The sequence below is a fragment of the Gymnoscopelus braueri genome, assembly GCF_963280865.1.
Source record: "Gymnoscopelus braueri genome assembly, chromosome: 1".
Classification (NCBI taxonomy): domain Eukaryota; kingdom Metazoa; phylum Chordata; class Actinopteri; order Myctophiformes; family Myctophidae; genus Gymnoscopelus; species Gymnoscopelus braueri.
In genome coordinates, this window is record NC_137603.1 from 64,137,850 (window position 1) to 64,165,349 (window position 27,500).

The 27,500-nt window shown below is 40.7% G+C and overlaps 1 protein-coding gene across 1 annotated transcript in view; it reads left to right on the forward strand.

Annotated features, from left to right (window-relative positions):
• Positions 1–27,500, forward strand: part of LOC308093102 (limbic system-associated membrane protein-like) — a gene marked incomplete at its 5' end in the record, with an annotated part of 196,485 nt that overhangs the window by 135,525 nt on the left and 33,460 nt on the right. Inside the window, 2 exons of the mRNA XM_080439318.1 lie at positions 19,811–19,936; positions 23,000–23,131. Coding sequence (XP_080295444.1) covers positions 19,811–19,936; positions 23,000–23,131 — 258 coding nt within the window. The remainder of the gene's footprint in view (positions 1–19,810; positions 19,937–22,999; positions 23,132–27,500) is intronic.

Here is a 27,500-nt window from a genome sequence, read left to right on the forward strand (position 1 = left end):
CCGGAGGCGTACAGGCATCATTCCTGAGTAGGCTGCGGTATAGTACAGTATGTGTAAATTGTGAATGTTTCAGCTTGCTGTTTGGATAAACAGTCCTGGAGCTCAGATATTGCTTTGTCTCACGTTGCTGAGCCTATTACTCACACCATTGAAGGTTATTATTATTCAACTATTTTCTTCCAGTTATTTGAGTAGACGGAGAGAAACAGTGGAGAGGTTAATGACACATTCTCCTCTCCCATGGAGAGAGAAATGGGATTGGCAAATTTAGGATTGCTCACAAAGAGAATCACACCCACACTGTCTTATACTGTACGACGTACATGTTAAAGTAAAGTAAGTAAAAGTATCAATACTACAATGTAGAAGTACAGTAGGCCTTGTATTGTGAATTTGTACTTCCATGTACTGTTATGTACTGTCATGTACTGTTCTCATGTCTTACTAAATAAAGTACATCAATCAATCAATCAAAGCTACTCTGTTATAAGTAAAAGTCCGGAATTCAAAATTGTCGTGAGTAAAAGTACAAAAGTATTAGTATCAAAATATACTTAAAGTACCAAAAGTAAAAGTACTAAAATGTTTGAAAATAGCAGATCTACAAGCTCGCAACGCGTCGCAGCGCGGCACATTGTGAGATGTAGAGCTGCTATTTTCAAATAGCCAAGGTATAGAATACCTAGGTTATATAGTGGTTAATGTATGTTTTATAATAATAATAATAATTTATTTTAAAAATAACGATAATCGATTAAATCAATACGTTTTATTGACTGTTGCACCCCTATTATGTTTGACCATCTCACAACAGTAAGTAAATTAGTGCTGTTGAATACATTTGTGTTTGCCATGCAGCCATCTCTGCCATTAGTCCACGGCTAAAACAACAGAGAGAAAATCAGCATGAGAAAGAGAGGTGACATGAAAGAATGATGGAATATGTGCGTGCGTGCGTGCATGCCTGGCAATGTATGCTTCAGCACACACTTTGTCATGCAATGGTGTTTGTCACACACTTTGTCACTTTGTCGAGTCTGGGTAGCTCAGTCGGTAGAGCATTCGCCTCTTGCCCACAGGTCATGGGTTTGATCTTGGGCCAGCTCAGTGAATGAGTAGCACGGCCTGGGTGTAAAAAGTTGTGCGCAAGTACTGAGTGCTGATTCTAGGTGTTGCAATCCATCTTCCAGGTCGTGTGTGTGTGTGTGTGTGTGTGTGTGTGTGTGTGTGTGTGTGTGTGTGTGTGTGTGTGTGTGTGTGTGTGTGTGTGTGTGTGTGTGTGTGTGTGTGTGTGTGTGTGTGTGTGTGTGTGTGTGTGTGTGTGTGTGTGTGTGTGTGTGTGTGTGTGTGTGTGTGTGTGTGTCTCCCAGCAGCTGTTCTGTTCTGTTCGTTCAACTCTATTGTCTTATGGAGGTTTCTAGCTGAGTGTGTCAGCCTGATGATCTCTCTTCTCTGCCAGCTGTTACACACATACACAGCTGTTCCACACACCTTGCACTGCTGAGAGCAACAGACTGGCTGAGATGGATCCGGTTCTGGTACCTGATCTAACTATACAGTAATGTTTGGATTCTTTGGAACTATACAGTAGCTTTTGGAACTGTACAGTAATGTTTGGAACTATACAGTAGCTTTTGGAACTATACAGTAGTGTTTGGAACTATACAGTAGCTTTTGGAACTATACAGTAATGTTTGGAACTCTACAGTAATGTTTGGAACTATACAATAATGTTTGGAACTATACAGTAATGTTTGGAACTATACAATAATGTTTGGAACTATACAGTAATGTTTGGAACTATACAATAATGTTTGGAACTATACAGTAATGTTTGGAACTATACAATAATGTTTGGAACTATACAGTAATGTTTGGAACTATACAATAATGTTTGGAACTATACAGTTATGCTTGGAACTATACAGTAATGTTTGGAACTCTACAGTAATGTTTGGAACTCTACAATAATGTTTGGAACTATACAGTAGTGTTTGGAACAATACAGTAACGTTTGGAACTATACTTTAGTGTTTGGAACTCTACAGTAATGTCTGGAACTATACAGTAGCTTTTGGAACTATATAGTAGCGTTTGGAACTCTACAGTAATGTTTGGAACTATACAGTAGCTTTTGGAACTATACAGTAATGTTTGGAACTATACAGTAGCTTTTGGAACTATACAGTAATGTTTGGAACTCTACAGTAATGTTTGGAACTATACAATAATGTTTGGAACTATACAGTAATGTTTGGAACTATACAATAATGTTTGGAACTATACAGTAATGTTTGGAACTATACAATAATGTTTGGAACTATACAGTTATGCTTGGAACTATACAGTAATGTTTGGAACTCTACAGTAATGTTTGGAACTCTACAGTAATGTTTGGAACTATACAGTAATGTTTGGAACTATACAGTAATGTTTCGAACTATACAGTAATGTTTCGAACTATACAGTAATGTTTCGAACTATACAGTTATGTTTGGAACTATACAGTAATGTTTGGATTCTTTGGAATTATACAGTGGTGTTTGGAACTATACAGTTATGTTTGGAACTACTGTATACAGTAATGTATACAGTAGTGTTTTAAACTATACAATAGTGTTTGGAACTATGCAATAATGCTCAGAACTGTACAGTAGTGTTGGGAACTATTGGTCACCCAATGGTAAGTGTTACTTTCGCACTCTTCATGTTCTTATTGTTAAACAAATCCAAATCTTAAGGTTAGCAAGTCACTGAATGATGATTTATCCCTGGACTTTGAACCTGCCGACCTTATATTGTGGGCATGTCATAATGTAGACAAGGGGACAGTGGCTCAGGAGGTAGAGCGGCCACATGGGAATTGAAGTGTTCCCTGTTGGAGAGTGGTCGTCCTGTACATATAACAGCACAGGTTTGAGCCCCGTATCATGCATTGTGCACATCACCAACACATGTGTCACATCTACAGTAAGTGCACTGAGCTGCCTTGAGAAAGATAGTGAACCAGCAGCCTTTATGCAGCGCTGTAAAGTAACTAAGTACATTTACTCAAGTATTGTAGCCTACTTAAGTACCATTTTGAGGGTGTTTTACTTCACTGGAGTATTTCTAATTTTCAATAACTTTACTTCTATTCCACCACTCCATCTCAGAGGCAATTATTGTACTTTTACTCCACTACAATTATTTGAACATGTTAGTTACTAAATTTAGTTACTTTTGTAGATGAAGATTATTATTACAAAACATACATTAACCACTTCAGTCCTATATATAATTTGAAAGAGCCGATCTACAAGCTCACAACGCGTCGCTTTTGCGCTTTGTTGTGAGCTTGTCAATCTGCTATTTTCACAATATTTGTATACATTTTAGACATTGTGATAACTTGTGAAACGGGACGTGGGTACTTTAAGTACATTTTGATGCCAATACTTTTGTACTTTTACTCAAGTACATTTTTAATTCCGGACTTTTACTTGTAGCAGAGTATTTCTACAATGCAGCATTGATACTTTTACTTAAGTAAGAAATGTGAGTAGGCTACTTTTTCCACCACTGCCTTTATGTTTCATTCTGCACGTCATGCAAACTCACTCAGCTGATATTCTCCTCACCTCATCAGTCAACCTCACACTGTGATTTGTTCCATCCAGTACAATTTAAAGCATTTCAAATGGACATCGCTTAGAGGTAATCATATGCTAATGCTATCACACTATTCTACATTTACTCCTCTGAAGTAACAACTACATCTAATGGATTACAGTATAACTCTTGTCGCCGGAGTTGCATCTTGACAATCCACCAGAGAAATGCATAGCCAGCAGCAAATAAATGACCCTGTGTGGTGTTGTATAATCACATAGAACTGCCAGCAGTGTCAGATCAAGCCTGATTAAACAATGTGTCGCCTCACTTTATCATCCGTCCCGCCGATCACGAACAACAACACACACTTTGCCGCCAACCCTTGATATTAGGAAGGGAAAAGGTTCCATGTGAGAACACACGCACGCATGCACACACTTACACATTAACTCATTCACTGCCAGACGTATTTCTGGCTGTTTGCCCACTCCCAGCGATTTTTTTTTACCTTTTCAACTGGTCACAGAAAATGTATATCCATTATAATCACTCATCCGACCGCATGTAAACACAAACAGTATCAGCGTACGTCGCCCAGAGAAAAAACATTCCAACCGCGACCGCCCCTTGCCTTGTAACAGCACGTTGAAAATAGCATGTCTCGCGAAATGCAGGGCAAAACAAGTCAACTCAAGATACGGCTGTTTTCAGGAAAACGCTAAACAGGAAGTGGAGGAGACGGAAATCTTCGGATGACGTGATCTCCGGATCCTTGTGAGATGAGAATGAAAATGGTCACTCGGGTGATAGAGAGCAGCTCTTAATTGTCTTTTTTCACCTATACTACGACACCCCGTGCGTGTAATGAACCGATCTCTGTGAGGACGCCGGTCACAGAGAATATTCCGTGATTATTTTTTTTTTGACCAGTGGCACACTATTACACTATTACTCTGGCAGTCAAAGAGTTCATTGGAACCCGGGACTATGGTGATAAAAGCTGGGCACGCGCGCGTGCACACGCACAAGCGCACTCACGCATGCACACACACACGTGCACACACGTGCACGCACGCACGCACGCACGCACGCACACACACACACACACACACACACACACACACACACACACACACACACACACACACACACACACACACACACACACACACACACACACACACACACACACACACACACACACACACACACACACACACACACACACACACACACACACACACACACACACACACACACACACACACACACACACACACACACACAAAAGGGGCGGCCATAGCGGAGTGGTTAGTGAGCCCGCCTAGGGAGCCAGAGGCCCTGGTTGCCCCAGGTACGATTCCAGGCCACGCCAGCATAATGTGTCGATGAAATGAAATTTGTCCCTGAGCAAGACTCTTGACCCCTAATTGCTCACAGGCCCTCATTGGAAACAAGCCCGCAAGGACTTTCATGAACATCCTGTTAAAAGGAATTATCCTTATCCACACACACACACACTGATTGAACAATAAGATAGTGTGCTCTATTGGTCCAGTTTGATGTGTTTACAGAGACTCCAGTAGAGTTGTAGGAAAGCATTCCGTTTTCATAAGAAGTTTTACTGATACCAGGGATTCCGTTAGCCGGTATTTACCGGCCATTGACCGGTACAATGTTTAATTGGCCGGTAATTATAAACACCACCGGCCACCGTGGCCGGTTGGGAAAATAATGTTTGTTTTGTAATTTAAGCCTATTATTAATATTATTATTTGGATAAAGTAGTTGACTACAACCATTAAAATTATAATCATTTAAAGTTTTTATCATGATCTGGCTATGTGTTTTTTTTTTATTAGGTATAGTTTTACTGAGGTTAAGATTAGGAATAAGGTTAGGTTTAGGCATAGTTTACTGATATGTTTAGGAATACCAGGCGAATACCGCCGGATTTTCCCCGGGGCATATGTGATTGCAAAAAAAAAAGAAAGAAAAGGAAAAAAAGTACCATCCGTTGCATTTGTTCTTTTCTGTGAGCCTGGCTGGGCTGCAGTGATAGCCTGGTTCCAGACAAATCTGCCTTTGCAAAATTGCATCGCACTTTAGCCCTCGGCAGATTAGGTCTGGCCCCCCTCCATAGAGATTCCATTTCTCTCCCTCCGCAGTTGTGCGGAACCAACCAGGGCCCAGTATCCAAATGTGGGCGGGCTTATCACCTTATTTGGAGCAATGACGTACAAGGAAGCACTGCTCTGATTGGTTCGTGAACAAGGAAGCACTGCTCTGATTGGTTTAGGTCTAACCAATAGAGTCCGTTTGGATTTTTTGTAACCGCCCCTTGGAAAAAAATCTATTGTTGATAAGGACCAGACTAATATCCACGCAGTGTGTCGTGTGATATTGTCTGGCCACCCGAGGCTACTGCAGTGAGGACACTGTGTGTGTGTGTGTGTGTGTGTGTGTGTGTGTGTGTGTGTGTGTGTGTGTGTGTGTGTGTGCGTGTGCGTGTGCGTGTGCGTGTGCATGCATGAATGCGTGCATGTAGTGGAGTACTTTTACTCCACTACAATTATTTGAAAACTTTAGTTACTAGTTTAGCTACTTTGCAGATATAAATGATTACATTAAAAAACATACATTAACCACTTTAGCCCAAGCCCCCAGAACCACAGTAGAGCAGTGAAGCGGCCAAGCCTGGTGGTCAAACCTGAGAATCCACTTAAAATGCTTCTGCGCGTGCATCTCCCGTTTGTGCGCATGCTCACGACGCGTCACGACCCATGGAACCAATGGAATGGACCCATGGAACCAATATGGAACCAATATTTCTTACTTCCGGGTGCTTCAAAACGCCACTGAGCAATTGCGTTGAAACGAATACAGTAGCTGGGGGCGGGGCAATCCGCCCTCTAGTTATATTATACCTCTATGCTTTAGCCGTATTTTATACCTAGACTATTTGAAAATAGCAGATCTACAACGCTTTGCATCGTGTTGCATCGCGACGCGTTGTGAGCTTGTATATCTGAAATGTTCAAACATTTTAGTACTTGTATATAAGTATATAAGTATATTTTGATACCAATACTTTTGTACTTTTACTCTTTTTGAAATTCTAATTTTGAATTCCGGACTTTTACTTGTAACAGAGTACGTCTACGTTGCAGTATTGATACTTTACTTGAGTAAAACATTTGAGTACTACACTGCAGTAGTGTATGAAATGGAATCATGTCTAGATCAAAGGACAGAGCTAACAACAGCAGTGGATGCAGACGACACACAGGAAATGTACAAACCAAGCGTATATAGAACCTTGGAGTTGTCTTGTCTGTGATCATGAGCCTGTAAATCATCCTGTGCTTTGAATACAAACAAAACCAAACTTGGAAAGGATGTCAGGTTAGCTTTAAGATAAGAATCATAACTTATGGAATATATAAACAGGCACATTTTTCAAAAAGATTGTGATTGCAAAAAAAAAAAAAAAAAGGAAAAAAAGTGGCATGCGTTGCATTTGTTCTTTTCAGTGAGCCTGGCTGGGCTGCAGTGAGGACACCTTGTGTGTGTGTGCGTGTGCGTGTGCGTGTGCGTGCGCGTGCGTGCGTGTGCGTGTGCGCGCGTGTTTGTGCGCTGTGAGACTCATCTGCTCAATAATTGTGGCCATGTCTCTCTAACCCTCTGCACAGGAAAATGACTCAATGTCACTTTGACATTGATTCCCAGTGGTGGAAAAAGTACTCAAATGTATTACTTAAGTAAAAGTATCAATACTGCAATGTAGAAATACTCTGTTACAAGTGAAAAGCCTGTGTTCAAAATGTTACTTGAGTAAAAGTACAAAAGTATTGGCATCAAAATATACTTAAAGTACCAAAAGTAAAAGTACTAAAATGTTTGAAAATAGCAGATCTACAAGCTCACCGTTGTGAGCTTGTAGATCTGCTATGTTCAAGTAAAGTACAAATACCTTAAAATTTTACGTAAGTACAGTACTTACACCGACATACTGTGCCTGAAAAAAAAACTTGGGGGCAACACAATGGCTGTAATGGAATGATAAAGATCCTCTCTTCGATACCAAAGAAAATACGGTTTTGATATTGTTCGTTATCTGGCTCATAAAGCAGCACTTAATGTGGTAGTTGAAACTAATGCAGCACAAACGGACCCTGAGAGGATGAATTGCAAAGCCGTTCTTCTTGGTTTTATTACCCGGATGATGCTTAAAGCGAGGAGAAGGTCAGATGTATTCTAGGATATATGTGCTAAATATTAAACACAGTCTGGCAGACTGTGAGAGCTGTGAGAATAACACCTGCTGCCCCGTTTGCACGTTCTACTAAAAAGGATCATTTCATCCTCAATACATCTGGCCTCTACACCATGTAACACCACCGCTGTGTGTTGGTGTGTTCGTGCACTCATCCACACAGCAGTGGGATATTATTTTTATCTGAGTGGGAACAGCAGTTTGTGAGATGACAGAGAAGCAGTGTGTGTGAACAGACACATGGAGGAGGAGGTGGATAGAAGAATATCCTCTCTGTTCTGCTGTAACTCCACTACAGACGTATCGATGATGAGACCTGAGCCATCCTTTCTTACTCTCAAAGACGAGTGGATGCGGTCAGGATCGATTTGTCCAATATTAGACGCATTGCATGCGTTTATGCACATCGCAGATTGTAATCGGCAAACGGCTCAGATGTACCACAAATGCCAGATACGTGAGAAGGCGAGACAAACTGCGTGATATCGACAGAAAGCACCATAACACGTTGGCAATAGAAAGTATTGAACCGTGTCATATATTTGGCATTTGTTATTATTGTGTGTCAGATCAGTTAGATCTGAAGCAAAGCAAGTGGTGTGGAAATCCTGTGGCACCGTTGTCAGTTAACCAATCAGAGTGTGTGAATCCAGCTGTCGTTAGGCAGGCAGGGAAACGATAAGTGTGTTACTTTAAAACCATTATTCTTCTTTGGGCAACTTCCTCAGGTTTTCAGGAAAGAAAATATCTGTGGGCAGTCCTGATGCAGAGCCGTCTGGGAGAAATGCCAGGCCCTGTGCGAGGTCAGCAGGAGCATCAACGCGCACAGTTTTTAAATGAATGTATTATTAATTTTGGCCTCAAAACATTAAGTCGGGTGTCATGTTAACCCCATATTAAATTCTACTGGTTTAGCTCTTCTTAACAAAACATAAATTAACTCCCAATGAATTAAATTGTAAGCTACCATGAATTTCACATTGTATTTTTAAACAAAATATAATACAACATACTGTACTTTTTAAATGTTTTATCCCCTTTTAACAACCTTTTTAACTTTTAAATACTATTTATTTATTCTTGCCTGTGTCCATCAAGTCAGACCCGTTTTCACTCCTCAATAGGGGCCTCGCGCTCCTCTTCCTCTTCTTCACTGGTCGTCATGACCGTCAACTTGGGCTGGCTGCTGCAGCTTCTGCTGCTATGAACTGCATCTTCCTCCTCATCTTCACTGCTTGTCGTCGGCTGGGCAGCCCTGCTGGTGCCTGTGCTCGTGCTGTAGCTGCTGCTAGCCTCCCCTGCCTCCAAAACATCATTTTCGCTTGTCCCGACGCGGGGCCCAGCGGCTGCTTGGGGCACCTGGATCGCTGATTTTTGTAATGAATTTATCAAATGAACCGCTCAGCGAGGCATTGAACTCTCCTTTTTTCTTTTTTTTCAGCCCCTTATTCAAATTTCCTCCACTTATCTTGTTCTCTCGACATTGTGTGTTTCAAAAAGTTGTGTGTTTTCAAAAGTTATCCACCACGCACACCATCCACCAAACACCTTACACCTGACCACCATGTGCCAATGTGTTCTAAATTGATAAAATTGATTGATTGATAAAAGTACAAGTATTGGCATCAGAATGTACTTAAAGTACCAAAAGTATCGCGACGCGTTGTGAGCTTGTAGATGAGCTATTTTCAAATAGCCTAGGTATAAAATAGCTGTGGTTAATGTATGTTTTATAATGTAATCATTTATATCTGCAAAGTAACTAGTAGCTAAAGTTTTCAAATAATTGTAGTGGAGTAAAAATACAATAGTTGCCTCTGAGATATAGTGGAGTAAAAGTACAAGTATTGAAAATTGGAAATACTCCAGTAAAGTAAAAGTACCTCAAAAGTGTACAGTACAGTACTTAAGTAAATGTACTTAGTTACTTTACACCACTGCTAGTTGGACAGTCTGGACATCTGGGGGTGCAAAAGTTCTGAGGAAAAGTTATTTCCATCAGAAGTTCTGAATGACATCAATTTGTAGTTTATATATCACCTCCCTTTCAGAACAAATATCCGGACGTCAGAAGGAGAATGTATTGGGCTTTAAGCTACGCAGAAGGTCACAGAAGCACAGACTGTGCCGAGCTTTCTCCCGATGTCTGCAGCATTATGATATGAAATCCTAATGTATGGGAATTGAGTGAGAAGTTTAAGTTGCATTCCATACTCATTGATCATTGTTTTTTATGTATGTATCGCTCTCCTATCTGCATATATGATGTCTCATGCTTCATGGCCCACCTACAGTTTATAATGGTGATATATAGACCCCTCCTCCTCACTGATTGATTATAGCTGAATAGCTGAATAGCTTTAAAACAGAACGTGTCAACATTTCTTAATCCAGCTGAACAGGAGAAGAGTTCTTCTCTCTCCCTCTCTGTCTCTCGGTGTGTCTCTCTCCCTCTCTGTCTCTGTGTCTCTGTGTCTCTCTGTCTCTCTGTCTCTCTGTCTCTCTGTCTCTCTCTCTCTGTCCCTCGGTGTCTCTCTCTCTCTGTCTCTCTCTGTCTCTGTCTCTCTGTCTCTCTGTCTCTCTCTCTCTCTGTCTCTCTTTCTCTCTGTCCCTCGGTGTGTCTCTCTCTCTGTCTCTCTCTGTCTCTCTCTGTCTCTCTCTCTCTCTCTGTCTCTCTCTCTGTCTCTCTCTCTTGCTCTCGCTCTCGTTGTCGCTCGGTGTGTGTCTCTCTCTGTCTCTCGGTGTGTGTCTCTCTCTCTATGTCTCTCGGTGTGTCTCTCTATCTATCCCTGTCTCTCTCTCTCTGTCTGTCTCTCTCTCTCGCTGTCTTTCTCTCTTTGTCTCTGTCCCTCAGCCTCTGTGTTGTTGTGTTTTCCTGTGTGTTTGCTATTTCAGTGTGGGAGTGAGTAGGGTGGATTGGTGGTGGGGTGATGGGGGGTGGTAGCAGTGATGTGATGGCGAGGCAGCATCATTAAACACTGCATGTAGATGAAAAGCTGCTCTGCTGCTTTGGAAGAACTCACACACACACACACACACACACACACACACACACACACACACACACACACACACACACACACACACACACACACACACACACACACACACACACACACACACACACACACACACACACACACACACACACACACAGCCCAGGTCCCACTGCTACATTAAAATTTCTCATTTGGGTCACACGTTTCTAAAGAAGCTGCATTTTCTTTCTTTTCTTGCACATATACTGTGCAGATTGTCGTGGTTAGTTTAGTTTTGCATTTAACCCATTCAAACCGGGAACGCATCTTTGTCATTTTCAGATTTCTTTGGCTATTCAAAAATATCAGATCTACAAGCTCATAGCGCGGCACTGAGTGCCGCACTATGAGCTTGTAGATCTGCTATTTTTGAAAAGAAGTGAACATTAGTTCAAATCTTTGAATATATTTATTATATTTATTAGTTTTCTTTTAACTCAAATGTTTGCTTCTGGGGTCCCTGGAACAAAATATTTTGAGATGTGGCCTAATACATATCATTTTGGGGGTCCTTGACATGAAAAAGTTTGAGAACCACTGATTATAGCAACATACGTTTTTTCAAAAAACTGTTTAAAAGACATTTGTAGAATACCCTAAGATTTGAGTTAAACATATTTGCTTTAAAAAACATATGTCCAAAGATTTGCACAAAAATAGCAGATCTACAAGCTATGAGCTTGTAGATCTGCTATTTTTTAATAGCCTAAGAAATCTTAAAATGACACACAGATGCGTTCCCGGTCTTAAAGTTTTAACACAGAACATCTAGTTTTTATTTATACGACTGCAATTTTTTTTCTGCACAAATAGGACAAAAATAAAGCACAAGCAAAGGCTGAAATGTAGCCCTCACTACATTGCCAAGCGAATAGCATCTCAGTGCTCCAGTGATTCATACATTTGGCTCCAACTCGGCCCCATTCTATGCAAATGAGTCTATTTGCAAAAAAAACAGGCCAATTCAAAAAACAGCCCAGCAAGCACAGTCAGGACCCGGACCAATCAGTGACGTCTCGATTGGGGCTAGATCAAGTCAAACCAAGACAAGTCAGATCTGGCCCAGAATATCACCTGATTTCAACCAAAATTAATCCTGACCACAAAAACGTCACTTCCAGGACGTCATCTAAACACATTTCTCATCACCCAAAATTGCTGTCCAAATGTCCATATGATGTCCCGGTGATGACGTCCTGTAAATGACGTAAAGATCATCCCCATATGGGCTGTGATCTGGCCTAGTCCTGAACGTCACCGGGGTGATGACCGGGCGTCATCATAACGTCATCATGACGTCATTGTGCTTGCTGGGAGCAGTTCTAATATTCACATGCAGGATGAAAATTATCAGTGTCTTCAGAGAGTTGGTGAGAAGTAAAGCTGGTTAATAAGAGATCGCACACACTGGTCCTCAGTGTTGGAAAGTAACTAAAGTAATATGTAACTTAAAGTAATATTATTACTTTTTCCCAGTAACTAGTAACGTAACTAATTACTTTCATGTTTTGAGTAATAATATTACCTTTACTTTTTTTCAAAAAGTAATTTATTACTTTTTTTCACGAGCCTTGGTGGTACTCTGGGTTTGTAGCCTCGCGTGGCCAGACAATATCACACGACACACTGCGTGGATATTAGTCTGGTCCCTATCAACAATAGATTTTTTTCCAAGGGGCGGTTACAAAAAGATCCAAACGGACTCTATTGGTTAGACCTAAACCAATCAGAGCAGTGCTTCCTTGTTCACGAACCAATCAGAGCAGTGCTTCCTTGTACGTCATTGCTCCAAATAAGGTGATAAGCCCGCCCACATTTGGATACTGGGCCCTGGTTGGTTCCGCACAACTGCGGAGGGAGAGAAATGGAATCTCTATGGAGGGGGGCCAGACCTAATCTGCCGAGGGCTAAAGTGCGATGCAATTTTGCAAAGGCAGATTCGTCTGGAACCAGGCTACTGGGTTTGAGTGTGTTTATTTGATCCTGTGTTGTTTTTGGTCCATTGATATAATGGTAGACTGGTTGGGATCGAGTTGCTATGCAGGCTGCTTGCTGATCCGGTCTAGAGCGGATACGGAAACGTTGCGCACTTGTCTATGTGTGAATTATCAGCTGCGGAAGGGCGGGCCTTAAACCGGATCAAACAGTGTTGCCATGTCTGCATATATATATTGTTGTTTAACTGGTTGCTGTCAGATAAAAGGTTTTTGAGAGGCTGGCTGTAAGTGGGTCCACCAACATATTGTCCAATGCCCACTTAACTGTAGGCCTAGTACATAGGCCTAGCTGTAGGCTGTTAGCACACTTTTGACTTTCTTTGAAATTTTCAGCAGTCATACAGAATGATTGATTTTTTTTTAACTCTCATTTGCTCCTACATTCTGTCAGAAACCCACGATGATATATGTTGCTATTGGAGCCTTTTTATTTTTGTATTTTATTAGAATACATTTTGTTTACAAAGAAATATAGCAGTTTATGAAGAGGTTTTGTTGTTTAACTGGTTGCTGCTGTATGCACACACTTTTCATTTGATTATTTTCAGTTTGAATGTGTTTTGTGTCCTGAGCTCCTGACTGAGTCCTCTTGATGCTTTCAGTTTTGATGGCCAGTCAGTCATATAGAAATGTTAGTTTTTCTATATTTTTGGAATTGAAATGCACCGGCACATGTAGCCTTATTGGCCTAGCACTGTTTGGAGCTTTAATAAACAACAGAAGTTGTTCAAAGATTGTGTCTCATGATGAGTCACTATCTGTTTGAGCCCAGGTGTTTGAATTTGAATATTTTATTAGGCAAAAAATACATTAAATACATTTAAAATACTTCCAAAAAAGTCCTTGCGGTCTTGTTTCCATTGAGGTCCTTAGTATTCAATTCATAGTCAAATGGTTTTCATTTAGTCTGTAAGTTATGAATTCATACACAGTAAAAGTCTTAAGGTCCTTACACACCGGGGCGATTTTTTCGTGCGAATAATACGCTTTTTTTTAAAACCTTATAAAGTCAATGCAAGCGTACATGGCGCGAAAAAGCGGAAAAGCGAAGCGAAAAAGCGTCTTTTAATTATTCAGAACGAGTCCGAATTTTGCGTATATTCGCACATTCGCCGGTGTGTAAGGACCTTTAGTGTTAATATAATTAAAATGAGTGTACAAATGGAACCAAATGGACCTGTCATGTGTACAGAACACTTTTCAGAGTTAAATCAACAATGAGGATTTTACAATGTAGGCTGCAGAAAAGAGAAAAAAAACAACTGCTAATGTTGAAAAAGTCAGACTTTTGGGGAGAAAGGATGCAATTACTGGGGGTGAGGAAAAAAAAGTAACTTAAAGTAATATGTAACTAATTACTTTTGGCAGGGAGTAATAAGTAAAGTAACTACATTACTTTTTAAACAAGTAATATGTAATAAGTAACATATTACTATGTTTTAGTAACTTTTCCAACACATGACAGCTGTGATCGTAGCCAGGTGTGTTCTGGAGCAGATATTTCTGCGTGCCGCACTATGAGCTTGTAGATCTGCTATTTTTGAAAAGAAGTGAACATTAGTGCAAATCTTTGAATATATTTATGTTTTCTTTTAACTCAAATGTTTGCTTCTGGGGTCCCTGGAACAAAATATTTTGAGATGTGGGTCCGCGGCCTAATACATATCATTTTGGGGGTCCTTGACATTAGTAGAGGCCCTAGGAGGGGTCCACGCGTACCCTCTTATTTTTTTTTCTAGTTTCGATTTTTGGCATCCATAGGACCTCTAATATAGGGATTTTGATGATCCCAAGAAAAAAAGTGGTCCAAAGTGTTTTTTTTTTAATGTTTTATGAGACCTGCAGGATTGATGGCTGAAATGCCAGCGAGACTGTCTTTCGGAGACTGTAGCACGCTCAAATTTAGACGTAGCCCAAAGATAGAGATACCATTTGATTCTAGACAACCTCAGGTTTCCAATGGGACCAACCTTGTCATGCTACCTTGTCGGGAAGGGGGCTAAATACCTAAGGATTCAAAGTTAGACAACATTTTGTCGAGGGAAAAACGTCCATCACTGTTTTCCAAATGGTCCCCTGAGCTGTCACCTTGATATAAGTGAATTGAAATGGGTTACATGTATACCTACAAGCCTCCCCTGTACTTAAATGCCACATTTATGCCAATCTCATGCAGTTTTGGGCAAGAATCATGCAGTTTATTGCATGCAGTACAAATATGTAATTTCCGCCTATTGTAAAAAGGAGACCACTTTACTGTATCTATAGCTGTATGAGACCACTGTACTGTATCTATAGCTGTATGAGACCACTGTACTGTATCTATAGCTGTATGAGACCACTGTACTGCATCTATAGCTGTATGAGACCACTGTACTGCATCTATAGCTGTATGAGACCACTGTACTGCATCTATAGCTGTATGAGACCACTGTACTGTATCTATAGCTGTATGAGACCACTGTACTGTATCTATAGCTGCATGCATGAGACCACTGCACTGTATCTAGACCACTGTACTTCATCTCTTTCTATATTAGACCACTGCATCTATAGCTGCATGAGATCATGTACTGCATCTTGACCACTGTACTGTATCTATAGATCACTGTACTGAATCTATAAACCACTGTACTGCATATATATACCACTGTACTGTATATATAGACCACTGCACTGTATCTATAGCTGTATGAGACCACTGTACTACATCTGTAGACTACCTACTGTATCTATAGAATGCTGTAATGTATCTATAGACCACTCTAGTGCAAGTACTCATTATGCCGAATGTCCCATTTCAAGTTTTCAAATGTATACAAATCTTTTACAAATACCTCAAAACTGCACTTAAAGGATTAGTTCAGATTGTTTGAGTATTTTCTGTAGGAAATACTTACCATTAATGTAGTGGTTGCAAAGGTACATATATTTTGTGCGTGAGTAGGCTGCCGCGGCGCAGTGATTTTGGACACAAAAATTAGTACCATGTGACAGAGGGGTCAAAATTTAACGAAACTTGCTCTATATGGTATAAATAGGTCAACAATACAAATGACGCTAGTTTTTTTATTAATTTATTTTTAATGAGTAGACCACTCTAGTGCCTCTCTAGCCCACTCTAGTGCATCTGTAGACCACTCTAGTGCCTCTCTAGCCCACTCTAGTGCCTCTCTAGCCCACTCTAGGGCACCTGTAGACCACTCTATTGCATCTGTAGACCACTCTAGTGCATCTGTAGACCACTCTAGTGCCTCCCTAGCCCACTCTAGTGCATCTGTAGACCACTGTATTGCACCTGTAGACCACTCTATTGCACCTGTAGACCACTCTATTGCACCTGTAGCCCACTCTAGTGCATCTGTAGACCACTGGCGTGATCTGTAGACCACTGTAGTGCATCTGTAGACCACTCTAGTGCACCTGTAGACCACTCTAGTGCATCTGTAGACCACTGTAGTGCATCTGTAGACCACTGGCGTGATCTGTAGACCACTGTAGTGCATCTGTAGACCACTCTAGTGCACATGTAGACCACTCTAGTGCATCTGTAGCCCACTCTAGTGCACCTGTAGACCCCTCTAGTGCTTCTATAGACACATCTGGAGACCACTGTAGTGCATCTGTGGACCCCCCCCCCCATTGAGTTGTGTTGAGATGCAGTATAGTGGTCTATAGATACAGTACAGTGGTCAATGTATGTGGTCTATAGATGGAGTACAGTAATCTATATATGCAGTACAGCGGTTTAGATTCAGTATAGTGGGATATAGATGCAGACAGTGGTCTCATGCAGCTATAGATACAGTACAGTGGTCTCATGCAGCTATAGATACAGTACAGTGGTCTCATGCAGCTATAGATACAGTGGTCTCATGCATGCAGCTATAGATACAGTGGTCTCATGCAGCTATAGATACAGTGGTCTCATGCATGCAGCTATAGATACAGTACAGTGGTCTCATGCAGCTATAGATACAGTACAGTGGTCTCATGCAGCTATAGATACAGTACAGTGGTCTCATACAGCTATAGATACAGTACAGAGGTCTCATACAGCTATAGATACAGTACAGTGGTCTCATACAGCTATAGATGCAGTACAGTGGTCTCATGCAGCTATAGATACAGTACAGTGGTCTCATACAGCTATAGATACAGTACAGAGGTCTCATTCAGCTATAGATACAGTACAGTGGTGTCATACAGCTATAAATACAGTACAGTGGTCTCATACAGCTATAGATACAGTACAGTGGTCTCATACAGCTATAGATACAGTACAGAGGTCTCATTCAGCTATAGATACAGTACAGTGGTCTCATACAGCTATAAATACAGTACAGTGGTCTCATACAGCTATAGATACAGTACAGTGGTCTCATACAGCTATAGATGCAGTACAGAGGTCTCATACAGCTATAGATACAGTACAGTGGTCTCATACAGCTATAGATGCAGTACAGTGGTCTCATGCAGCTATAGATACAGTACAGTGGTCTCATACAGCTATAGATACAGTACAGAGGTCTCATTCAGCTATAGATACAGTACAGTGGTCTCATACAGCTATAAATACAGTACAGTGGTCTCATACAGCTATAGATACAGTACAGTGGTCTCATACAGCTATAGATACAGTACAGTGGTCTCATACAGCTATAGATACAGTACAGTGGTCTCATACAGCTATAGATACAGTAAAGTGGTCTCCTTTTTACAATAGGCGGAAATTACATATTTGTACTGCATGCAATAAACTGCATGATTCTTGCCCAAAACTGCATGAGATTGGCATAAATGTGGCATTTATGTACAGGGGAGGCTTGTAGGTATACATGTAACCCATTTCAATTCACTTATATCAAGGTGACAGCTCAGGGGACCATTTGGAAAACAGTGATGGCCGTTTTTCCCTCGACAAAATGTTGTCTAACTTTGAATCATTAGGTATTTAGCCCCCTTACCGACAAGGTAGCATGACAAGGTTGGTCCCATTGGAAACCTGAGGTTGTCTAGAATCAAATGATATCTCTATCGTTGGGCTACGTCTAAATTTGAGCGTGCCACAGTCTCCGAAAGACAGTCTCGCCGGTGTTTCAGTCAGCAATCCTGCAGGTCTCATAGGGGTAATAAAACATTGAAAAAAACACACTTTGGACCACTTTTTTTCTTGGGATCATCTAAATCCCTATATTAGAGGTCTTATGGATGCCAAAAATCAAAACTAGAAAAAAAAATAAGAGGGTACGCGTGGACCCCTCCTAGGGCCTCTACTACATGAAAAAGTTTGAGAACCACTGATTATAGCAACATACGTTTTTTCAAAAAACTGTTTAAAAGACATTTGTAGAATACCCTAAGATTTGAGTTAAACATATTTGCTTTAAAAAACATATGTCCAAAGATTTGCACAAATCTGTGTGTGTGTGTGTGTGTGTGTGTGTGTGTGTGTGTGTGTGTGTGTGTGTGTGTGTGTGTGTGTGTGTGTGTGTGTGTGTGTGTGTGTGTGTGTGCGTGTGTGTGTGTGTGTGTGTGAGTAAAAGTACAAAAGTATTGGCATACAAATGTACTTAAAGTACCAAAAGTAAAAGTACTCATTATGCCGAATGTCCCATTTCAAGTTTTCAAATGTATACAAATCTTTTACAAATACCTCAAAACTGCACTTAAAGGATTAGTTCAGATTGTTTGAGTATTTTCTGTAGGAAATACTTACCATTAATGTAGTGGTTGCAAAGGTACATATATTTTGTGCGTGAGTAGGCTGCCGCGGCGCAGTGATTTTGGACACAAAAATTAGTACCATGTGACAGAGGGGTCAAAATTTAACGAAACTTGCTCTATATGGTATAAATAGGTCAACAATACAAATGACGCTAGTTTTTTTATTAATTTATTTTTAATGAGCGGCCCCCACCAAATCTACTAATCTACCGGAACTACTTCATATTTATCAGAAACGGACCATAACTCTGACCACGGGACTCGGGCAATCAATTAATACCTTTGCAACCACTACATTAATGGTAAGTATTTACTACAGAAAATACTCAAAAAATCTGAACTAACCCTTTAAGTACAGTACTTAAGTGAATGTACTTGGTTACTTTCCACCACTGATGCGTGTGCATGTGTGCGAGCATGCATGCTAGGGTTGCCTCAACATTGCCTCCCAGCTATCTCGGTCTTGGGATTTTCTTTGCAGTATTTGAATCATTAAACATTGCACTGTTCAGCCTGTCACTGTGGTCCATGCTGTTGTAGCGCAACAGCTAACTACAGTATACGCTAGTATGCTAACGTATAACCTCACATGCAGCAACAAGTAACTAAGTACATTTACTCAAGTAATGTACTTAAGTACAATTTTGAGGTAATTTTACTTTACCGGAGTATTTCCAATTGTCTATACTTTTACTTCTTCTCCACTACATCTCAGAGGCAAATATTGTACTTTTACTCCAATACAATTTGAAAACTTTAGTTACTCTCTACAAGCTCAAAACGTGTCACATCGCAACACGTTGTGAGCTTGTAGATCTGCTATTTTCAAATGGTATGAAATAGGGCTCAAGTGGTTAATGTATGTTTCATAATATCATAATGTATATCTTAATAGTAACTAGTAACTAAAGTTTTCAAATAATTGTAGTGGAATAAAAGTATTATATATTTGCCTCTGAAATGTAGTGGAGTAGAAGTAAAAGTACAGACAATGGGAAATGCTCCAGTTACTTTACACCACTGCAAACACACCATAACAACACCAGAAAGTCCAAAAACTTCATGGTGTACAGTATATCACCACTTACCCAGGTTCATCCTGGTGGATATGACATGTAAAAAGTGACCTTCTGTATGCAGTATGCTCCTAAATTATCTTTGTTTCCTTGTCTCTCCAGTTCCAGCCAACATCTACAAAGTGTCAGAAGACATCAATGTGAACGAGGGCAGTAACGTGACACTCAGCTGTCTGGCCAGTGGCAGACCAGACCCTTCCATCACCTGGAGACTACTCGACCCCTCAGGTAGGGAGGGAAAGGGACATCGTCGTTTCAGCCCACGGGGTGAATTCAGTTTCAGCTTCACCCAGCTGATGGCTGGTGGTCATGATGAGTGCTCAGGGGGAGCAGTTAGGGTTTTAGTGTCTTGCTCAAGGACACAAAGACCGGGCTGGGAGGTGAACCAGGGACCTTCTGTTTCACAGGGAGCCTCTCTACCCATTCAATCCAATCAGCACTCAGGATGACCTATCATTCATATCACTCTTACCTACCTGACCGATAATTGGTCAGATTTCTTAGATCCAAGATAAAACCAGTGGTGGAAAAAGTATTCAAATGTTTTACTTACTGTAATATAGAAATACTCTGTTAGGGCGCGCTCTCACCGCACTTTTATTTTACCTCTGGGGCAGAATCTGCCAATGCTTTGTCAATGCAAATGCGTGGATTCACGCAAGAGCAGATTTTTCCGCTTGTCGCGCAGACCTTGCGTTTATCCGCTCTACACGGAGAAGCATAAAACTGCTGGAGGCAGGAGCTGATTTTCCCCCTCTGTCCAATCGGGTGAGTCGAAGGTGGACCGTCCCAAGACTCAGGAAGCAACATGGTGCTCTCAGTGGACCAACTGGTTGTAGCTGTTGCATCTCACCCAGTACTTTATGATTTGACCATGAAAGAGTTCCATATGACTGACATTAAAGAACTGGCCTGGTTACAAGTCAGTGCGGTCGCAAAGGCTTCAGGTTAGTGTAATAATATATTTAGTGTAATAATATTACTCTAACTATATATTTAATAGCCTTGTTAGTTAAAAAATAGTCACATCAAAAAGGTGACATCAGCTTGTAGATCGGCTGTGTGTGTGTGTGTGTGTGTGTGTGTGTGTGTGTGTGTGTGTGTGTGTGTGTGTGTGTGTGTGTGTGTGTGTGTGTGTGTGTGTGTGTGTGTGTGTGTGTGTGTGGTCCGCTGTGTTCGACAAGTATGCCATCTTTTGTTTTGTATGTAACAATGCTCTGCCTTACATGCACTTTGTAACTGCCTGTTTTCCCTTTATCTGACTGCACTGGCAGTGTTTATGTCCTTTGTACACCTTGTACTTCTGCTTATGTGGACATAAATTTATATTTCAAATGTGTGTGTGTGTGTGTGTGTGTGTGTGTGTGTGTGTGTGTGTGTGTGTGTGTGTGCGTGTGCGTGTGCGTGTGTGTGCGTGCGTGTGCAATTGCTTAATGTATGTATGTTTTGTAATCATCTTAATCTGCAAAGTAACTAGCATCTAAAAATTTCAAATAAATGTAGTGTTGAGTTAAGAGGACAATATTTGCCTCTGAGATGTAGTGGAGTATTAATTGGAAGTTTAAAAAAAAAGAAATGTATTCAAGTAAAGTAAAAGTACCTCAACATTGTACAGTAGTTACTTTAGTTACTTTCCACCACTGCTGATGTGTGCTTGCAGGGTGATTGATGCACAGCTCATTTTATTGGACATGCTTGACATTTTCTCCATAGCAAGTCCAATCTACACCTCGTTAAGGAGATGAGAGAGGTGTTGTGTGCATGGCTGATTAACCTGTCAGCTCGTTAAACCATTAACTAGCTAACTACGTATCTCTTTGTAAGCCCCTGTGGTCTTTTCCTGCACTTATGAAACGGTTTCCTTGACATTTGTACTGATAACTTTTGATTCTAATTGGCACCACATGTAAAGTCTTTGTTTCTTTCTCTCTTTTTAAACAACAAATGTGCCTTGTGGGGTTTTATGCTCGATACAAATCATTCGCAGAAAGACTGGAGGATTTGTGGATTTGTAACTGCATTGAGTGTCTGGGAACAGGTGGGCGGGAAACAGAGTGAGTAATGCTCATCCCACTGTCGACAGAATGAGCAATTCACAGCCTTCACACCCAGACAACATGGAGCATAGATATTCACAGCCTTCACACCCAGATAACATGGAGCATAGATATTCACAGCCTTCACACCCAGACAACATGGAGCATAGATAGTCACAGCCTTCACAGCCATACAACATGGAGAATAGATATTCAGCACTGTGATAGAAACCCACAGAATGGGAAGTTGCTACCCAGGACAACGTAATTAGTAGAGGAAGTAACAAATGTGCTGCACACGCACACACACGCACACGCGCACACACACAAACACACACACACACACACACACACACACACACACACACACACACACACACACACACACACACCCCATACACACACGCACACGCACTCACACACGCACACGCACATGCACGCACACACACACACGCACACGCGCGCACACACACACACACACACACACACACACACACACACAGGGAAGAGGAAACAGCTGAACAGGACATTGAGAGAGCGCTGAGTGAGAGAAATAAGCAAGAATGAAGAAAACGAGTGGAGAGAGACAGTTCATGAACTTCATGTGGATGCTTGGGTAGTTAAAGTTTTTGCACCAATAGTTTTTAAACAATTTTTTGTCCCTCATCCCTTCATCTCTCCTCTCGTTGTCTCTGTGTTCTCCCTCTCACCTTCCAGTCTCTCTCTGTTCTCATCTCTCCTCTCTGGTTCGATGAGGAGTCCCGACAAGATTTTTTTTTTGTGGGGGGGGGGCGGGGGTCCCCAGATGACAGTGAAGTGACAACTTGAGGACTGAGACCTTTTTAATTCTTCAGAAACAAAAAGAAGAAAAGAAAAAGACAATTACCGCATCAAAAGTAATCAACAAACTATACTATAAAAATTGGTCAAACATTGGCCAAATTGTCAAATAATATAAGAAAGAGGCAAACATTTTGAAAATAGACGATCTACAAGCTCACAACGCCTCACGTTGCGAGGCGTTGTGAGCTTGTAGATCGGCTATGGAACCGTGTCAAACTAAATTGAATGCCTCAACTCCTACAATTCCAAGAGCCTGTCAGTGTGGGCGGGTCCCCAGTTCAACAATGATTATTTTGGGGGTGTCACGGCCTGAAAAGGTTGAGAACCACTGTCTTAGTTAATTAACTATATTAACCCCTGCTCTGTTCTCACCTCTCCTCCTCTCTGGTTGGATCTCTCCCTCTTTGTGCAGCGGAGCCGTTGGATGGAGAGGAGTACCTGGACATCACAGGTATCATGAGGAACCAGGCGGGACGCTACCAGTGCAAGGCCAGCAACGATGTGGCCACGCCCGACGTCAAATATGTCAACGTGGTCGTTAACTGTAAGACATGACACGATGGATGCATGGATGGATGGATGGATGGATGATGCATGGATGGCTGCATGGCAGAAAACTTATGTCATCTTTTATTTTATTTTCCATATTTAGAGACATTTTGATGTCCAACATTGGGCATGGAATTATAGGCATAAGTCTGTCTGTGGGTTTTATATCTTGCCACACCAATCAGAGAGGTGTACCCTTTCCTGGACCCAAAACTTTAGGTACAGCTCACGGCCAAAGCAATGGTCCAATTCTCTCCCAATTTGCTACAAAAATCGCTCATGCGAAAGTGTATAAGTACTTCTTTCTTTTCCTAGCAACTCATAATGTAATAACGGCTCATAATGTAATAACGGTTCATAATGTAATAATTTAAATGTAATAAAAACTCATAATGTAATAATCAGCTCATAATGTAATAAAAAAATGAGCGCATAACGTAATAACAGATTTGTCTATAATGTAATAATGTGTTACATTATAAATCTCACGTAGCTGCTTATAATGTAATAAAAGTTCATAATGTAATAATGTCTCATATTGTTGGGAAAAGTGAAGTGTTACATCATAATAATCATTATCAGTATCATGGTCAGTATCAGTATCATGGTCAGTATCATGGTCAGTACCATGGTCAGTATCATGGTCAGTATCATGGTCAGTATCAGTTTCATGGTCAGTACCATGGTCAGTATCATGGTCAGTATCATGGTCAGTATCATGGTCTGTATCATGGTCAGTACCATGGTCAGTATCATGGTCAGTACCATGGTCAGTATCATGGTCAGTACCATGGTCAGTATCATGGTCAGTATCATGGTCAGTATCAGTATCATGGTCTGTATCATGGTCAGTACCATGGTCAGTATCATGGTCAGTACCATGGTCAGTATCATGGTCAGTATCATGGTCAGTATCGGTATCATGGTCAGTATCATGGTCAGTATCAGTATCATGGTCAGTATCATGGTCAGTATCATGGTCAGTACCATGGTCAGTATCATGGTCAGTATCATGGTCAGTATCATGGTCAGTACCATGGTCAGTATCATGGTCAGTATCGGTATCATGGTCAGTATCATGGTCAGTATCAGTATCATGGTCAGTATCATGGTCAGTATCATGGTCAGTACCATGGTCAGTATCAGTATCATGGTCAGTATCATGGTCAGTATCATGGTCAGTATCAGTATCATGGTCTGTATCATGGTCTGTATCATGGTCAGTACCATGGTCAGTATCATGGTCAGTTTCATGGTCACCATGATACTGACCATGATATTGATATGATACTGACCATAATTAACCATGATACTGGCCATGATACTGACCATGATACTGACATTAAACTGACCATGATACTTATATAATACTGACATTATATTGACATGATACTGACCATGATACTGACCAAGATACATTCACTGCCAGAACTTTTTATTTTTGCGTTTGACAAACTGCCAGAGATTTTTCATAGAAAAAAAAAGTACTCAGGAGCCAAGATACAAAATGTTTAAGTTTTAAGTTAACAAGGAAGTGGATTGGAGTCTAGATCTTCAACAAATCATATCTCCTTGGTCTTTAGGTTAAAAATTAAATGAATAAATAAGAATAAGTCGTTTTAGTCGTTCTAGGCAGGGAATGAGTTAAACTGGCCATGATACTAACCATGATACTGACCATGATACTGACATTAAACTGACCATGATACTGACATTAAACTGACCATAATACTGTCATGATATTGACATGATACTGACCATGATACTGACCATGATACTGACCATGATACTGACCATGATACTGACATTCTACAGACCATGATACTGACCATGATACGTACATGATACTGACATTATACCGACCATGATACTGACCATCATACTTGCCAGGAAACAACAATTTGAGCCGTTATTGTCTCCGCCAGGCCGAAAGGCATGGCGAGAGAGTATGTTTTACCCCTGTCCGTCTGTCCGTCCGTCCGTCCGTCCGTCCGTCTGTCCGTCCGTGTGTCCGTCCGTCCGTCCGTCCGTCCGTGTGTCTGTCTGTGAACAGCGATTTGTGCAAAACAAATTTTTGGATATCACTCCTACAGATTTTGTCCAAACCTCACGCAAATCGGTACACAGTATCTATAGTCATGTGATCAACACAGATCTTTCCGATTTTTTATATTCTATCCTGATTGGCTAAGATTGGCTTCCAAAGTTTGCAGGATTGGTTCGTTTTGAACAAAATGCCTCAAATCATCAACGGAGCGTGCGATTGCCGTGAAATTTTGCGCACACCTTCCCACTAGGCCGAGAAAGAAATTCCACCCTTTGCACATTGGCCTGTTATAGCGCCACCAGCAGGTCTAATATAGCAAAACAAATTTTTGGTACAAAATGCCTCAAATCATGAATGCAGTGTCTGATTGAAAGGCCTAAGAAGAAATGGCACCCTTTTCACATTGGCCTGTTATAGCGCCACCAGCAGGTCTAATTTAGCAAAACACATTTTTGGAACAAAATGCCTCAAATCATGAATGCAGTGTCCGATTGAAAGGCCTAAGAAGAAATGGCACCCTTTTCACATTGGAATATTATAGCGCCACCAGGAGGCCACAATAACCTACCTGACCTGGCGGAAACCTGTGCTCCGAGGAGCACTTTTTCTAGTTACATTATGCAGTGTTATTACATTATGAGTGACTACGCAAGGTTCTTAAAGTAACACATTATTACATTATGGGCTCATGATTTTATTACATTATGAGCTGATTATTACATTATGAGCTTTTATTACATTTAGTTTATTACATTATGAGCTTTCATTACATTTAGTTTATTACATTATGAGCTTTAATTACATTTAGTTTATTACATTATGAGCTTTAATTACATGTAGTTTATTACATTATAAGTTGCTGTAGCAACTCATAATGTAATAACTGCTCATAACGTAATAAATTGACAGTAATAAAAGCTCATAATGTAATAAACCTCATAATGTAATAATCAGCTCATAATGTAATACAATCATGAGCCCATAATGTAATAATGTGATACATTAAGAACCTTGCGTAGCCCCTCATTATGTTACTGTATAACAGTGCATAATGTAATAACGGCTCAAATTGTTGTTTTTATTACATTATGAGCTAATTATTACATTATGAGCTTTTATTACTGTAAATGTATTACATTATGAGCCGTTATTACATTATGAGTTGAGCCGTTATTACATTATGAGTTGCTACAGCAACTCATAATGTAACTAGAAAAAGTGCTCCTCGGAGCACAGGTCTCCGCCAGGTCAGGTACGTTATTGTGGCCTCCTGGTGGCGCTATAATAGGCCTATGTGAAAAGGGTGCCATTTATTCTTAGGTCTTTCACGGCAATGAGACACTGCATTCATGATTTGAGGCATGTTGTTCCAAAAATGTGTTTTAATAAATTAGACCTGCTGGTGGCGCTATAACAGGCCAATGTGAAAAGGGTGGCATTTCTTCCTCGGCCTAGTGGGAATGTGCGTGTGAAATTTCTCGGAAATCGCAAGCTGCGTGCATAGTTTGAGGCTTTTTGTTCAAAACGGACCAATCCTGCAAACTTTGGAAGCCAACCATAGGCAATGAGGATGGAATATGGGAAATCGGACAGATTCGTGTTGATCACATGACTATAGAGATACTGTGTACCGATTTGCATGACGTTTGGATAAAATCTGTAGGAGTAATGTAAAAAAATGTGTTTTGCACAAATCGGCCTCCTGGTGGCGCTATAACAGGCCCATGGGAAAAAAATTGGGGTAGAGGTTCTGAATTGGCATCCAGGGAGTGTGTGTGCACAGTTTCGGAGCGACCGGGCCAACGGTGCCGGAGATTAGCTGGTAACACACAGACAGAACGGATACACGGACACACACACACACACACACACACACACACACACACACACACACACACACACGGACGGACGGACGGAGGGTAAAACATACTCTACGCGGAGACCATAACGGCTCATAATGTAATAAACTAAATGTAATTAAAGCTCATAATGTAATAAACTAAATGTAATAAAAGCTCATAATGTAATAAACTAAATGTAATAAAAGCTCATAATGTAATAAAGTAAATATAATAAAAGCTCATAATGTAATAATCAGCTCATAATGTAATAAAATCATGAGCCCATAATGTAATAATGTGTTACATTAAGAACCTTGCGTAGCCACTCATAATGTAATAACACTGCATATTTTAACTAGAAAAAGTGCTCCTCGGAGCACAGGTCTCCGCGAGGTCAGGTAGGTTATTGTGGCCTCCTAGTGGCGCTATAATAGGCCAATGTGAAAAGGTGCCATTTCTTCTTAGGCCTTTCAATC